Here is an 18,136-nt window from a genome sequence, read left to right as displayed (position 1 = left end):
CACACACACACACACACACACACACACACACACACACACACACACACACACACACACACCTGTTGTGATTGCTGACGACTTGTTGCCTCAGCAGCTAAAATGTTTGTTTTTACAAAGTACAATAATTCTGTGGTCTCTTTTCTTTCAGATGACTGCAGAAGTTAAGCAAGCTGAAAGGTGGCTATAATTTAAAATGCCTACAAGAAAATGTAGTATACACATTCAAACCGATATAAAAATACAAAATATGCAGAAAAATGTTTATATTTTAGCCTAACGTAGGAGAATCTATTTCTGAGCTTGAATAGGTTTGAGCTCACGTTGAGCTCCCACCGCTCAGTGAGGGAAAACGTCAACTTTCACTTGTTAAAAAAATGTTAGTAAAAATGTGTACGCCAATATTTCCCTGGATTTATTTTAACACCTCAGATTTTCTCTGAGCTACAGCAGAGCATTATAATGACATAGGCTCCTCTGAAACGGTTTCAAGCGAGATACCAAATGCTGCCAGCCAGAGGCACAGCCCTGTAGCTTCCACTGAATCAAGCTCTCCCTGAGGGCGGGAACTACAGAATATCTGGCCCACAACCTTCTCTAGATTTGCAAGAGGAGCTCGTAGCTCTTGACCGTTATACTTCTTCAAAGAGGAAACGATTAACTGTGAATGGTAGTTTTCATGCAGTGAGACCAGTTTGACTTTAATATTAGGAAGAAATGAGTGAGATTAAAATGAAAACCAGATAACCAAAAAGAAGAATGAGGACCCCCAATTAGATCTGCCCCCAAATACGGTAGGATGGAAGTGGTAGAGAAGCAGACGTGGGACCAGAATGTCACAGGTACGATACCCTGCAGTGTAACTATTCCCTAACTGTTGCCCTCAGCTCCACTTGGGTGTTTCTCATGATGGGTTAAATGTAGGGAACTATTTTGGTCATTGTACTGGAACAAACAAAGATAAAACTATTTGACAGCAAACACATATTTTAAAAAATACTAAAAATAATTTGCAACCATAAATATACACAGAACATATTTACAAACAAAAGCCTAATACAAGCAAGAGAGTGTGGAGCTCCATTTTGAAACAGGAAATGAAAAAAAGAGCAGAATGTGTGAGATTAATTAGTGTAGCCTTTTAAACCTTTCCTGCAGACAGCAACAGTAGCAGTAAGGGGCAGATGGACGCAGAGAAACAAACAGATAAATCGAGTAACGAGTGTAAATAAAACCTTACACAACCTCCCAYTTCTAGAGCCAGAAATACAGTAATAAAAAACAGAGAGGGAGAAAAAAAAGCTTATTCAGAAAGTTTTAGAGAAGAACCAGAAAGGGCTTCAAAAGCCTCAAGTCTTGCTTGGTTCACTTTAGAAACATTCATGGTGAACAGCAAGTTTTCACAGGGACTAAATGTTTATGACAAGAACTCCAATGCAGCGTTCATTAATAAAACATGGTTCTGTGCGTGTGTTCTGACTGTGRGCCAACAGGCTCCCATCTGTGGGCTGTGCATCCACCGCACTAATAGGGGAAAGCGACAAAGACAGTTCAAACACAGAAAGAGAATGTGAAATGGCAGATGAAAAGTGATAATGAAGCCTGATCTTGTGGCACAAAAACACTCATTTTCACACCAAACTCCAGCAGAGAAGGCAACTGAGCCTAAGAAGCTGCTTAAATCTAGTCACCATTGCTTACTGGTAGTTTATTTCTTAGCTTCCTGTCCAAAGATTTCCACCAAATAATTGACTTTTGAGGGTTTTTTGAGCGTGTTCTTGCTTTTTATTCTCTCCTCAGATTTATCCCTTTGCTCAGGTGTCTCAAATGGTTTTAGTGTACATCTTAAAACCTCCAACTTTACATTCACTAGTGTCTCAAAAATCATCTCTCAGCATTTTCATCACACTGTCACCTTATTGGAGCAGAAATAACAAGGCATGCTAAAAATCAGTAACTCGTAAGAAACCAGTAAAATAAGTTTTAATATATATACTAAACTAGAACAGCAATGTAGTGGAAATAATTAAGGAGTAGATACACAAAAGTATGCAGAGTACAAAGATTTGTAATCTCATGTAATTACAGAAAACTAATTTACCAGGCCAATATTTGTGCTGCATTTTAAAAAACGTTGGAGGAGAAAAATAAGGAATGGAAAAAAGATGGAGGGGATCAAAACAAACAGTCTAAATGTGGATAAAAATGCAACTTAAGAAGATTGACTGTAATGCAAAATAGTTACAAACCACTGTTGGCAGGAGAAAAGTGTGATTTTTTTTTTTACAAATGTGTTGGAAATGGCACTTTTTTTAAATTTATTAGTTTATACCTACTGATCTTTCCATCCATCCATCCATCCATCCATCCATCCATCCATCCATCCATCCATCCATCCATCCATCCATCCATCCATCCAATACATTAATTATTCATCCATACTGAACCAACAAATCATGCAAATCTAGATGCAGCTGCCTTTTATGTTTTTGTACCAATAAAATCAGATCAGTTTCATGATTAAATGAAATTCTTTGAGCAGGTTTGTTTCTTACAGGCATGCATTAGTAATCCTTTCAGCCTGAATCACATTTAATTGTGATGCTTTATGAAAGTGAATAAGAATTTTATAACAAGAACGGTGGCAGTTTTTGGTAAAACAGTCTCAGTAACTGACAATCATGCTATAATGCAGAAAATAATTAGAACACGTTTAAACTTCTAACAAATCACATTATAATAAAGTCAGTTATTTATACCACACTGGTTTTGTCTGCTTGTGTATGTTTGAAGCATCATGTTGTTGGCAGAGTCTAAAGACACACATCACAACAACCAGAGACCAGAGCTGAACAACCTGTTACTTCTTCACCATACTGTACTGCAGCAGACGCTGATGCAAACATCAATAAACCTAAAAATGGATAGCATCAGCCTGCACATAATCCTGTGATCTTGTCATGTGTGAACTGTAAACAAAGTAACGATCTGTTTCAGGTTGAAAAATACCATAAATAAACATTGCTTAGACTTTCACAAAACACTGAATTAGCAAAAACACCTAAATGTAACTTGAAGGACGTTTTGGTAATTCATGTGAATTCTGAAGAGTAAAATGTCAGTTTCCAAACCATAAAGCATGACAATTAGCCTACGGTCTGAAGTTATTGTAATTAGGTCAGTTGAATGTGAGCATGAAGGATTGTCTTGTGTCTCTGGTTGCTTCTGTGATGGATTGGTGAACCAACCACATCACCTGACTGGATACATTATTGTAGAACTGTGAACAATGATTCCAAAGTCGCTGACAGAACTGAAAAAAAGGAATATCAAAGAGTTGCAACAGCCTTGTCAATGCCAAGAACTGATTTAAATGCCTTTGCAGGATTTTACTAAACGAACATTTAAAAACCTCAGTAAAGAAAAGGGACACTGTGTTAAAAAGAAAAGAATTTCTTATGGAGTTATGTGAAATAGGTTATATAAATACACTTGCTGGTTAAGGTGGTGTAAAACCAGAAAATGTATTTATTTCTTTAGTTTTACACAGTTTCTGCATTTAGGCTTCATAAAAACTGACATTGAGCCATGTTGTTTTGCTTATTTTATTGTTGCTGAAAGTTTCTATTTATTGCCAAATAGTGCTTTTCTGTTTACTTTTGCTGTCTGATTAAAATAAATTATATTTTTAAAATGCCTTTTGGCAAAATTCCTTCAATACCTGCAGTTAATTAGCCTCCTCTCCCAACAGACTTTCATATTCTTCCACAGATAGCTTCATGCATTCTGTTCCCTGCATATCTCCATGTTTTACCTTCATTGTCCTCCAAAACCATCATGTCTAGTTGCATTTCCTGCTCTCTTTAACCCTCTCCAACCTTTGCTCCATTTTCCCCTCTCCAGAAAAAAAGTAAAAGCCCGGTGAAGTTTCTCAACTCTAAATAAAATACGCCTCCCGTTCTGTTGTCCTTTCACTTCCTCCCTGAGGTCATTATGAGCAGATGAACTTTGTCACCCCCAGCTGGTTAGTCCCTTCCCTTCATGATTACAATCACTCCCAGTTCYTGTGCATCCCTGGGGTTGTTCAGCCACGTGCAGAGATCATCATCTCAAAGTCAAGCCCATCTAATTAGTGCGAGCAGCTTCCAGTGAGAATGTCCATCTTGTTTCTCTGCTGGAGTTATTATCTGGAGGCGAACACCATCACTTTTCTTTGAATGACAAAGAAGGCACACATGAAAAACAAAACCTAGAAGTTTTCCATTAATTCTCCCACATAACTGGGTAATTATTGGTCCGTGTTGCTATTTATTTTTGCAATAATGACTGCTTCCTGAAATTTTTTATTTGAAAATAAGAATTCATCTGGAGAATCGACCGTAAAATCTCATTCATAATAAAACAAACAGCAAAGACAAGGAACAGCCTGAGAAGTTTAAAGATGACGCTGAACAGATCAGACTTCATGCCAAGCATTTAAACAATTCTCTCACAGAGTACGCATGAAACTGACAGCAACAAAATATATTCTTCCTTATTTTCATTCCTGTACCTGTTCTTCTCTTTCTTGCCCTGTCACTGCTGTGAACTGCTAGGTTAGACTTTGCAAGTGAAGTTGGCTGGGTGTAAATCCAGCTGGAGAACCATCCCTGCCTTAAGAACTCAAAATCATCTCCTCCCACTCACTGGCTCCACTTCTCTCAAGCAGCTGAACTGGTGTGAATCCAAAGCAGCAGCAGAGAATCCATGTTCCTGCAAACCTTTTTTTGTACTGGCCTTTTTTTATAATGTGAAATGAACAGTTGGAGCTACCCTTGCTATTTCCACTTTTCTTCTTTAGTGTTATTAATGCCAGCCTGATACAAATCAATAGCAAAAGCATCCAGCAGACTGCCTAGCTGCTTTTCAGCCACTTGTACAAACACYACAGAGACTCTAGACTTTTTAAACATTCATGAACTGGAAACATAAGGCCACAGCACAACAGGATATCACACCTAAGCTCAGAAAAGACAATAGGAAAATAATGGAGAAATAACATGAAAGTTCAAATGATATTTTTTACTGTTTATCATTAGTAAAAAAAAAAAATGATATCTTGGAAACTGAAAGAACAATAATTTGAGGGTTTTTAATTTATTTTTTGGAAAAAAGTTAAAACTAGAGATTTATAGTCAGGATTTCAAAACTAGTTAAGAGCAAATGAAGACCATATTCTCAGATATACTTTATATATTATTTTTTAAGATCAAACAGAAATAATAAGACATTTTTATAGACATTTTTATCGTCTTCTGGCAGGTTCAGTTTGTTCTTTGATCATTAAAACAATATCTGGATATATACAATTATTAAATAAACTCTTCAGTTCATCAATCTTTCACTTAACTACCTTCACAGCAAACTTTACTTTTCATATTCAACTTTACTAAAAAAAAGAAAGTCTTCAGTTTCTCTTGATGTTAATTTTTATTGTATACAAATAAATCTATTTAAATGGTGTTAATAGTTTRTTTGAGCTTTGAACTCAGATCTGTTTGATAAACTTGAGCACAGCTCCAAACTGCAGCATAAACCCTGCACTATTTAAAAGTCAATAGTTGCTTTCAAATGAAAGACATTTAGGCAAAATTTGGCTACTTCATTTACAAAATAAAGTTCTCATACTTCCCTTCAAATGTCCCTCTTACTATAGAAATGAAACCAAACACACTTSTGAACCTGGTTGGAAAAAAAGAGGGGAAAAATACGCTTAGAAACATTTTGCTGCGCAGAATTGTTTCTCCAACAATCGCACATATATTTTCGGCCAAACAAACAATATAAATGTCTTTTATTTATATGAGCGGAAGTTTTCGTAGCTGATGTAGTGCTTACATGAAACAGGCTTCTATTAAATAGCACCGACATTGCAGAGCTTGGGACTGATAAAAAAAAGAAGTATTTTCTGGGACATCTTTTAGTCACAGTTTCAGCCAGTATGTTTATTTATTTATTTATTTATTTATTTATTTATTTTGCTTTGTGTCAAAAAGAACAGAATTGAGAACAAGAGCAGCTTTATCTATACGCCTATATTAGAATTTGTCAGTATGGTATACAGAAAAAACGCAAGCAGATGTAAACAGGCCAGCAAAAAGCAAATAAGAAAAACTACACAACCATACAGTTAATGCTTGATGCACGAATATCTTGTTACATTTTTATTAATAAAGTTCTATTTGTGARAGATTTTCCATTATAATGAACAACAGTTTGCTGCATAGTGCCTGCAACTGCTTAGCATAGTGTTATCGCTTAGACTTCAGTGGATTGTGTAGATAMTTTTAGGTTTGGGCTAAAGCAAGACCACTGCACCACAGTAAAGACTCAGTTCAGATCCCACACTACTAAATCTCTAAGCGGGGCTTGTGTTTAAACCCTGCTGGGCCCTCATACTTCATTCATTATGATGGAGGCTGGCAGGAACATGTGGAGGTATGCTCAGAGAGTAACCAAGCACAAACTAGAATCTGATTCAGGCAATGAGCTGACCCACTTTAAAAAGCCAGTCTGTTGTCAGGTGTGAGCCACCAACAGGAGAATGGAGCTTATTCTTATTTTGTTACGGATGAACATAGGTGTCACCCTCGCTGCTTTAGTTTACTGGTTTTCACTGGATCTTGTTTTTATCTGGCTTGTACCTGCTGCTGACACACAGGCTTTCATCCCTCACCAGGCTTCACCAAGTCACTGTTCAGGTGGAATCCCAAGTCACTGTTCAGGTGGAATCAGCCTCTGAGGCCAAGCTACAACCAAAACTTCTGTTTGTGCATTTTAGGTGTGATGAAAATCTGTCAGTGTTGGTGAGTTAAACATTATTTTTGTACTTTTACATTGAGACTATTTTTAACACAAACAGAAGCTGTTTTAAGAAAGGCAATAATTTTATCTGATATTAGATAGAAACAACTTTCAAAATGATTCACTTAAAACAACGAACAAATAAAGGAGATGTTGCCAGGTCAGGTAAACAAACCTTATATTCCATGTAAGCTGAATGAGCATTAATAAAAACTTCTGTCTAATATAACTAGTTCACARAGTTTCCACTACTTTTGTGCTTTATAAGATACATACAAGTTATGCATCTCAATCAAGCTTTTATTTTGAAGTTTTACTTGGATTACACCAACATGATAATTCAAACTGCATTTTATTTGTACATATCTACCTGAAATGTCCTTACTTGCAAATAATCCCCAAGGGAAAACTTGTATTAGGTCAATTTTCTTTCAAATATGTATTTCATAATGTATCATACTGCATCTCTGGCAACATCATGTGAAAGACTAAAGATGCATGTATTATTTCAGAAGGAGTCATCAGCCTMTGAAACAACCAGACAGCATGACATTAAACTTGCATTCTCATATTTTAATACTGTAATCCATTTTTTTACTCTCCAGGATCACTTGCAGCTCAACGTGTGAGCTTCCAATGATTGAAAAGGTTTCAGCGACTCATCTAGGGATTAAGTTTGTGACCTAGTGTTTATGGGATGATTTCTCTCGCCTCTAGGCCAGCAATAACTGAGAAACACACCTGAGCATAAACCTGCTGCTGGAGTAGGAAAGAGCAATCAGCGTCCGCTTGTGAATTGCTTTCTGACACTTCAAGCGATGACAAACGGATGGTCCGGGGGACAACAAACACCAGCCCACATCTCGCACGCATTCCCACACAATCATATTCATGCAGTTTTAATCTTACATTTAAATCAGACAGGCCTTCCTATAATCTACACAATACAACAACCTTTCTGTGGGCTCTCCTGCTCTGTAATTCATCAGGTTTTATGTATTCCYTGCAGTACTGCACAGAGGAACACAGGAAATGAAAAGGAGGAACTGGAGCATTGAGGAGAAAAGAGATTAATAAGAGAGTTTTCAAATAAAGGGTCGATGCTACTTGGAAATGAGCAACATTTGTTAGAAAATACAGTCTAGAACTAAAGGTCTAACAATCCTTGAAGAAATGTACATTCATTGCCTGCTGCTTTTTATGCCACAGCTTTAAAGGGATAAGGTTATAACTATCTTAGTCTAATCTATCAAAGGTAAACTAAGTGTTGCACAATGTGGTGAATTGGTCTCAGGTCCTAAAGTCACCTCATTTGCTCATRAAAGAAATGTTTCTGGATCACCTTTAAATGTAGTCAATTTAGGAGAAATTACTGGAAATAATTATTTCCATCCTTAAATATAAAGGTGCGCCTATTTATATCCTGTAAATGGTTTTAATTTAACAGATATAATACACATTCTGATATTAATAAAATGTAGATTTACAAAGTGTACATATTAAAATTTTACTTACTTATATAAACTGACCTGTTTTTCTAGACAATGGGCCTCATGCAAGAACCGTTCGTACYCACWGATTTGTTCTTAAGTTGTGCGTACGAGTGATTTAGGAGAATTTGTGGCATTCACCAATGTTTTCYTATTCTAKGATTTTTTTCAGATACGAACAAAATTTACGAGTGGTCCAGACCTGTCGTATATTTTACAAGCAGTCAGTCTGCTGTTATCCAGACGGGTTTTCTTCATTAATAACTTTATATTTCGTTAGTTTGAAGATATTTTGAGTTGAAAATAAATCACACTCCATAATTATGTTGACAATAGGCTATTCTGCTTGAATTAGAGTTATAATTTTAATATATAATATAAATTGTCCGTCCGGCCGGCTTATCCGCTATAGGGTGCGGCGTGGGGTGGGGGGTGCAGCAGGAGAAAGACCCCGCTCTCCCCAGAGACACTTTCCAGCTCGTCCTGGGGGACACCGAGACGTTCCCATGCTAGAGGGGATATATGATCAAATCCTGGATTTTCTCCAAAGTGCCAGACTTATTTTGAAAACATTTTAAAATGCTTATTTCAAACCCGCATCTGAGACCACCGCAGCGCGGGGGGTGGGGTGGTGGGGGGGGTTACGGTGCGCAGCGCTGCGCTGCGGCTTCTGAATAAATGAAAATGATTTAACACAGTTGTTTATACTTTTAGCAGCTCTTTTTTATTCCACAGCTGACCTGCTAAAAATGACAGATTTTCTTTTCTGGATCTCTGACAGACGGACTTCAATCTCTGAACTCGTAAAGTTTTTATTTTAAGTTTTCGCTGTCATTTTCATGAATGGACACTTCCTGATATCTGAGGCAGGAATCATAGCCTTATATGGTGTTTTTGGGGTGGTAATTATGCTAATCTCCTCTCGCGTGCACGAGCAGCTGGATAGAACGGGTGMAAWTTACGCAGCTCATTTACGCACMTTRCCTGAAGATAGAAGAGTTTGTTGAATCTGACGTGACATGTTCGTACGAACCCTTTGTACGAACAAAAGTAAGAGAAATTTAGGATAAGAATACGAACATGTTCTTGCATGAGGCCCAATGTTATAATTCCCTCTTTGAATAATAAATGTCATACTTTACTTTGAAAATATCTATAATTCAGTAGAAAATTGATAGTTGGACTGATTGATTGGAATGTAACATACTGTATTTATGCTAACAAAGAATTGTAGAGAGATACATTTTATTTTTTTCTCAGGAATAAAAATCCACATCTTTGCAAACGTTCACTTTTCTAGGAAACATTGCAGGTGATAAAAGACTGAAAACTAATTTATTGGTCATTAAGTGATCTAGCAAAATGCTACATGCTAAAGAATAAATGGTAATATTTTATTTTACAGTCTCTTAATTACTAGGTACTTGAAAATGCCTTCTCAGAAGTATTTCTTTTAGCACAGGCTTGAACAGATCGTGTCATTTTATCTGCTACTAAAAGACCAAATTTTAGCTGTGAAATATATTTAATGAATCTTTTGTCTTATCAAAGGTTAGCTGGCTGTGGCAGCCATCTTGTATTTGGTTCTCTTAATAAATCAGAGTTTCCTAAAAATATAACCAAGAGTTAATGAGATATTTTGCTAACATATAGACAAATTAAAAAACGCATCTCAGACCTGATGAACCTGCTACTACCACATTGTATTTTYGCTCAGGGGACATAATTTTTTTAATCATTTTAGGGGAATAAAACTCAAAGATAATTGTTTTTAATTGATTAAACAAATTAAAGGAAAAGCAGCATGAAGCATTTAAAAGTAAGAGCAGAATAGATTAAATGAAAACCACAAGAAAGCTTATTTAAAATTAATTGTTTTCACTTTATGTGCACAAGCCTGGCAAACCCCCAGACCACCAGACACCATCCCTTACAGGGAAATTAAACCTTTCTAAATGTTTAAACTATGGAAATCTATAACCTAATTATTTACCTTTGTGCCACAGTCTCCCAAAGTTAAATAATTATTTTACATGCCCTCCTTTATTTGAGCTCAGTGTAAAAGCTTCACTAAATGTAATTTTAAGTCACTTCAGTTTCTCATCCCTCCATCACAGGTGAATGTTCCCTACTACGTGGATAACAAATCAATATCTCTGCTACTGTTTGAATTTATGTGTCTAAAACCAGAGCTGGGTAAACATTTATTCTACATGTTAGGACTGAATATGGAAAGCTACTGTAAATCACAAAGTCATAATTAGGCTGCTGGGTGAACTATGTCTGAAACATTAGCAGAAAGTCATCGCTCACAGTTGGAATTGTTATTCACTCCAAATGTTAGCAGCACATTAAACGGACATTATCACTAGCTATTACTCTTATATATGTGCTAAAGCAGTCTACGCTCCTCCACCTCCKTGGAGTGTTTAATTAGATGTGATCATTCTTACTGATAGGAAGTAAACATGAAGAGGGCCGGTTTAAACAGGTGACCTACTGTGGCTGTGTAAAAATATCACATCCASTTCACACATACCTAGGCTGCTACTGCTGCCTAGGTATGGATAATAAAGGCCTAGCATAATGCATGTCACCTGGTTTTCATGACAGATTTTCAGACTTAGATCATCTTGTGTTTAGAAATGATGGTGCTGCTAATTTGGTCAAACCTTGAAAAAACGTTTTGCACAGATTCACAGAAATGGCAACATATCACAAAGTACCATATATGGTTCTCAGTTCATTCTTTTCCCAGTTTAAAAAACTAAATAGATTTTAAAAAATCTAAATAATTTATATTAATAATGTGAACTTATAAGGATTTTAAGAGAGGTCAAAAGTTCAGAGAAAGTACTTGTGTCTCCAAGTTTGAGGTAGACTTGTACATGAGTCATTAATTAACTAAGACTAAGATATGAGCATTTAGTCAGTCATCACATTATTAGTCCAGTTCTTTGTATGGATTTTTCTGTGTTTGCTCATAAATACATTTGATAAATAAAAAGTTAAAGGAATTATAGGGATATACTCTTTTATATACTGCTTTTAATCAAAGGTGCTGCAGAAATAGATAACGTTGCTGCTGTCTTTGTTTACAAGTGCTGATGTCAGCCTAAATATACAGAAAAAAGTTATAAAAATTGTTGAATATAAAACACGGAAAAACAAATATGGATCTGTAGTGTGATTCTAAATGTTTGTTAAAACTTAGTCACATTTGAAGCCCACATTCTTTTCACATTTCTGCATTTTTAATGTTACATTTGGGTAAATCATGTGCAGCATTTGTGTTAGAGTCAGAGAGCAAATAAAAAAAACTTACCATTGAATTTGACAGCACGGATGTGGCTAAGCAGCTCTTTGCCATCGATGTTGTTGGCCATCCGAGGGCAGAGGCCTGGGTACCCGTAGCACAGCTCCCTGTGCATGCGGTGCAGAGCGTGCGCCATCGCGTACACGGCATCCATGACAAACTGAACCTTCCCTTCCTGTTCYTAGCTGGAGTCACGACCAACTTTTTCTAAACCTGTAAAACAGAACAAAGTTGGAGRTACGGTCACTGCGAGGGACTTTGTGCAACATGGACATCAAAAGGAAAGAAGTGCAAAAAGACTTGTGATAAAGACTTAAAAACAAAAAGGTGAGTTTAGGTGAAAAAAGTAACTAAAGAAAAAGGCAGCAAAAGAGATGAAAATGTTGTTCAAGACAGTTTGACAGCAGACAGGCGGCAGGGCGCTCAGCCTGATGATGACAAATAACTCCTCTCACTCCATTCTCACCCTGGCAGCAAAGTTACAAGAAAAAGAACAACATGTTCAGTTTTAAAATCTGAACTACTGATAATGGTGCTTCTGTCTGAGGGAATGGTCAAAAAATGTCTGGAGGGGACACAAACACTCACTCAGGTGTTTTTTGCAACAAGCATCTGTTTATTTTATGTTAGTATAAGCTTATTTTATTACTGCAGGCTAATTATTACAACAGGATCTTTAGGTTTATTCAGCATTAATGAATATTTGCATTTTTGCATTTAGCCTTTATGGTGAAAATATACTTGCAACCACCCACCTCACTCTGACACAAACTATTCAACACAGAAACACAAGCAGCCTTGAAAGTGATACATGTGCCTTTTAGCAATATAATTAATTCTTTGGTTTTATTTAGAAAGTTTAAACCCAAAGTCACAGATATATTCTTTGTTGTTATTGCTTTAGATTTGAATTGTTTCTCTCCTATATGCTTAATCTTTTGTGTTTCGTTCCCTCCCACTCAGTATATTCTTGGCCCATTTCACCCATTTCTTACGAGCAGCAGTCACCTTCGGGCGACAAACTGCATTCAAACCCATCTGGGCTGAGCTGAATTAACAAGTCCAGAGGCACCCTGAATCAATATGAGCACCCATAAGGAATTAATGAGGTCTTGAGAATAAAATCCAATCCACTGTTATAAGCAGATGTCTTGTGGTTTGTATGCATGGCCAGATTTGTGTTTGTTTGTGACAGCGGTGATCTGAGGGAACGGGAAGTTATTCCTATTAGTACCTGGATAAAAGAGCTGGGTGCGTGTCCAGAAAGAGAACTGGAGTGGGCGTGAGAGAATGTAAAAGAAACCCAAGACTGCCAGTCTCTAAAAACCTGTTGAACTGAATATTTCAGACCAAACTGGGATACTTATAGGCAGCACAGATGAGGATGATCCAGAGCACCAAAAACCACTGAAATGGCCAACCACAGTGCAGTCTATGCTGACTTATGCCCCTTTTCCACTAGTACCACTTAGTATAGTGTCGGAACGGTCGGTGTAGGTACGGGTCGGACCGGCTGGTTTTCCACTGATGTTCCAGTCTGGTTCTAATGGGTGTGTTTTGGGCGGTTGGTGGAGGTGGTTTTTAGGTATTTTGAAAAAAACATTAATGGGCAAAATGAGAGATGGAAACACATTTGATGAATAACTTTTGAAATTTTAAACATTTGCAAAAATTTAGCCAATCAGTGACGAACAGTGTTCTGARGTCGCATTTTGGTGTCAGCTGGGGCCGGTTGGAACCACAATGAAGTAGGTACTAAAAAAAGTGCCGGTTCCATGGATCTGGCCTAATGGAAATGGCTTGGAACCGTACCGACACTACACTAAGTGGCACTAGTGGAAAAGGGGTATAATGATGACATGTTATGTCATCATGGATATCTGGCAGCAGGAAACATACTATACCTGTGTATTACTTTTCAGTGATCCAAAAATCTAAATTCCTTATATTAAATACAATTAAAAKGAGCAAAAACTGTTGCAAATATTAATCAGTCGACACTTTGTTGTACTTCACAGCTTAAGACTTTGTTAGAAAATCTGCTCCACAAATGCCATATTTTTTTTTAATCGACGACCTGTTCAACATTCTGATTTACACGTGTTCACACCTTAGCAGACACTGAAAGGCAGCTTTTCTCATTAGCARCTAAAACTCTGGCCACAAGCCCAGTTTTTAAATCCACAGCCGAATTAGTATTCTGTTGTCTTCYTTTCTGTCAGAGACAAGCGACTGGGTAAAATGAGCTTCACTTTTAAGTACTGGAAAACGACATGATCTGCAAACTGATAAGCGACAGGCCAGAGTSTCAAATGGGGGTTAAGCATTAAAAATGATTAGCATTTTCATGCAAGGATGGGTGGTTGTTCAAAACTTTGTGCCAAACTTCATTAGCTTCGTGTCAAAACTTAAGTAAAATATGCAGGAAGATGTTTCACCATATACCATGAATAATAGTGTAAAAAGATTCTAGCAGTCTGTAAAAATCTGACCGTACAGACCAGGAACACTGATGGATGTAAGGTACCTCCAACCCTTCAGGCAAGAACTGCAGAAACATTTGTCATTCTACTGTAATTAATATGTCTACATGGGAGTTAAAGTACGCTAAAACTACTGTCATTCAGCACATGCTGCTACTGCTGTTTCCAAAACTATTCCCTCAAATTGTATTATGCAAAAAAAGCCATAACTCAGCTCTACACAAAAATGCTGCCAAGTTCTGTGTGCAAGAAGAGTTCATTTCAGATTTACTAAAAGTTGCTGGATGTGTTCTGTAGTCCAAAAACCCAACAAAACCTATTTAAAAAACAATTTTTTAAAAAGCTGGGGGAAAAAATCAATGTGGTTATCAGCTAATGATGCTATAAATCTTACATTTATGATGCTGATGAAAATGCATCAGTGCTCATAGCTTAGGTTGGTTGTGAGAAAACACCAATAATGCATTGGATARGGTGAGATTTTGGAGCGACACATTCAGCCTTTAGGGCATGTTTGATMTCTGAAGGATTCAGGGAGTTTGCCTGGCTGGCCTTCCTGCAGAGCAGATGTTAAAGCTTCTCAAACTTTCCAAAACTGTGTTTTATATGATGGAGCCAAACAATTTTAAAATGCTTAACATTRTTGTCATACCTTAGTGTTTCTATGTCAACAGTCTCAGTAATGAAGATGCTAAGCRAAGTTAAACTTCCTTCCAGCACTGAAAGAGTAAAACTCTATTTAACCAGCTGCTTTGTTTATGAGAACAATTGTCATCAGTAAAATCCAGTCAGGTAAAGTTGATTCAACAAAGTCGCTGACAGAGTTAAAGGATCCAAACTGGGAGARACTTTATTGCTCTAATCTTGAAGCAATCTTCACACAACACAATGAATATAGATTTTGAATTAAATAAAGTCAATGAATGCCTGCCTTCAATATGTTCAAACAGTAGTTAAATCGCTTAACCAGAGGATCAGTTTAAACAGTATAGATGGAAAATTAAGGATGTAGGTTGWGGGGTGAGAGGTGGTAAATAAAGAGATGCTTCACTTTTGTTCAACTACAATGACATTTCCAGCACTGGTGTGATGTGTACATCACCTTAAACTGTAAGTTTAAGYCAACTTCAATAAAAAAATCTAATGAATCAATCAGATTTAAAGCTGCTTTAACCCTGGATGCAGTGGACATCAGGCTCCTTCTCCATTTATATCTGGTGTTTGAAGGCAGAACAGATCTGTGTTTCACCAAGCTGAGTGCTGCTCACTCATGTATGCTGTCCATGCTTTATGTGCAGACATTTGATGAAAGGTTTATTGAAATGTGTATGTGTAAACACCAATCAGTTTGAAGGTTWGCTGGATGTTGGGTCTCATTCTCAGAAGTCATGGTGTGTCTCTCCTTAACAGTCTAAATGGTTGTAAAATTGCATCCTTGTCAGCATGAAGCAGACSTGAAAAAAGTKGACTCTCCAGGTTCCTGTCTTGCCCTGAGGATATTATGAACCGACAACCACTTTACTGCTGCTCATCTCTTCCTTCTCATCTGCTYAGGTAATGCATGGCTTACCTCAGAYCACTTGACAGATGTATTCTAGAACCGTGTTCAGCAGTAAAAATCTCAAAACTGAACTTAGGCCTGATACCCTTGRTCTACTTGTACCCACTCTGTACCCGATACCCACAGAGAGCTGTAGCCATGCTGAAACGCCATGATTGATCAACTAATCTAAATGTTCAGCAAAACCAAACTTTTTTTTTCCCCCACTCACAATTTAAAGTTAACAAATTCAAAAACACGGTGAGACCCGAGCAGTCTGAACAGTGTAACTGTCAAAAAATCAATATAAAACAGCAGCAACGGAGATCAACAGGATTTACCAGCTGCAAAGTAATAAACAAAAACATTTAAAGCAGGAAAAACAAGGAGAAACTGTTCAGAAGCTCAACTATCATTTCATTTATTGGCAAGAAAAATGCAGCAAAGTAAACTGGTGAAGGAGTGAGGAAACTGAAACAACTTGTCAGACTGGTTTTGCATATTTTTTTAACTCTCCGTTTTTAAATCACTAATTGAGCTGGCCATGTCTCGTCTAACTTTTAGAAATAAAGTGAGCTTTATGGAAATAAAAGAGGGATGGAGTGGAACTCAGCTGTGTTTATATGGAAAACTATACATTTACTATATATTTAAGATGGACATCTTTATTTTTAAAACATCAAAATAATTTAGCAATCCTCTTTTCAGCTAAACATATGCAGTGTGTCATTATTCTTCTCTTTCAATATAAATCTGTTTGTAGTTGTTTAGGCTTTTAAACCCCACAGTTACAATCACATTCCAGSTATAACCTGGGTTTACCTTTAACATGTCGACTCTGTTCCTACTTTACTTTGTTACAAAGGCACAGCAGTGGATTGACTTCAAACTGCTTCACAACTTCTGTTCATTCAAAAATCACACAAAGATGACCAAAACGTGCATCAGTTCAAGTGTTTTGTGTCAGAGTGCCCTTACTGTTTGAGCAATTCTATTCTGGATCTCTTCACGTACAMTCAGCATGAAGGTTTTATTCCCTCTCATTCACAGTAATCTAAAATAAAAACAAATTAAAAAACACAAAACAAAAAAACTCGTTCTTAAGCCTGCCAGTGTTCCACTTCTTTCATTCATTTTAAGTAGTGAAATAATTTTATTCACGACTCATTCATTCATCTGTTAACAATCATGAATATTTCTTATTTTCTAATAAAACCCTTTAAAAATAAAATATTGTATTTTTAATTCTTGAGCACATTTCAAAGATCATGCATGCATAAACTGAGGCTAATGCTAATTTCATACATATTGTTTCACAGTATTAATATTTATGCTTTGTTGATGTGTGCTGATGTGCTCTCAGCTGATCAAAGCAGAGTACAACTTTCATCTAAGAGGGAAAAAACTAAATCTAAAGCAGTTAAATGTGATAGTGTACCGTATTTTTCGGACTATAAGCDGCGACTTTTTTCCTGAACTTTGAACCATGTGGCTTATAGTCCGGTGCGGCTTATACGTGGATTTTTTTCTTCAGCCACCAGGGAGCTCTTATGCTCCATTCGCTTCAACCACTCAAAAAAGAAAGGAAAAAAAAAGAAAAAAAGCGATGGCTTCCAGAGCAGACTGTTGTACCAGGAAGCAGCGATTTAAATAAAGTCAATGGCCAAAAACTCATAAAAGGGGATAAAACAGACATTTTTCACGGTGGAATCTGACTGACTGATGAAACTTTGGAGCTTAATCCAGGACCAGTTTGTGGATAAACATCGAGTGAAGAGCTGCTGACTTTTTTTACGAATTGCACTCTGCGGGGAAGGAATCCCATGCAGTGACGTATGCTGGAGCYGGAGGGCTTTCCCAGCAGCTGGGCTCGGGGTTTCTCGGGGGAACTATGAAAGGTCAGTGCGAAAACTAACGCCGAACAACCACGTGACGGCGCGTCGACCGGTCGACAGCTGAGCGACCATACTGCCAGCTTAGCCGGAGGTGTAGCGCCATTTTGTTTTAGCTAGTAGCAGACACGACACGARGGATCTTCGACAGACARGAWATTGGACAGTATYTGGGCCCACATCACMGATTCGGTGAAAGCAGCCATCAAGAAAACAAACTCAATTCCTACTGTTATTCCTGGAGGTACAACAAAGTTTTTGCAACCCCTGGACATCAGTGTGAATCGTGCATTTAAAGCAGCACTCAGGGGTGAATGGGAGGCTTGGATGACTGACGGGGATAAATCATTCACAAAAACTGGRCGAATGRGAAGAGCGTCATTTCCTGATGTCTMCCAGWGGATRCTAACAYRGTGGAGCAGAGTGAATGAGTCCACCATCACCAATGGGTTCTGAAAGGCTMGACTGCTACGTGAAGAGGACACCACAGCTTCAGAACCAGCATTACCCCGGGAGGACAACAGATACCGCTGTGTGACGCAGCTTTTCTCAGCTTGTTTAACTCCGACACTGAA

At 37.4% G+C, this 18,136-nt stretch overlaps 1 protein-coding gene across 6 annotated transcripts in view; it reads right to left on the bottom strand.

Annotated features, from left to right (window-relative positions):
* grm8a (glutamate receptor, metabotropic 8a) overlaps positions 1–18,136 on the bottom strand; it is a 244,391-nt gene that overhangs the window by 29,537 nt on the left and 196,718 nt on the right. For all 6 annotated transcript variants that reach the window (XM_014014473.1, XM_014014468.1, XM_014014470.1 and 3 more), the window contains 1 exon segment: positions 11,656–11,859. In XM_014014473.1, coding sequence (XP_013869927.1) covers positions 11,656–11,859 — 204 coding nt within the window.

Source organism: Austrofundulus limnaeus, unplaced genomic scaffold (genome assembly GCF_001266775.1).
Source record: "Austrofundulus limnaeus strain Quisiro unplaced genomic scaffold, Austrofundulus_limnaeus-1.0 Scaffold115, whole genome shotgun sequence".
Taxonomy (NCBI): domain Eukaryota; kingdom Metazoa; phylum Chordata; class Actinopteri; order Cyprinodontiformes; family Rivulidae; genus Austrofundulus; species Austrofundulus limnaeus.
The sequence above is the reverse complement of the archived record's forward strand: the minus strand, read 5'-3'. Positions and strand labels throughout refer to the sequence as shown.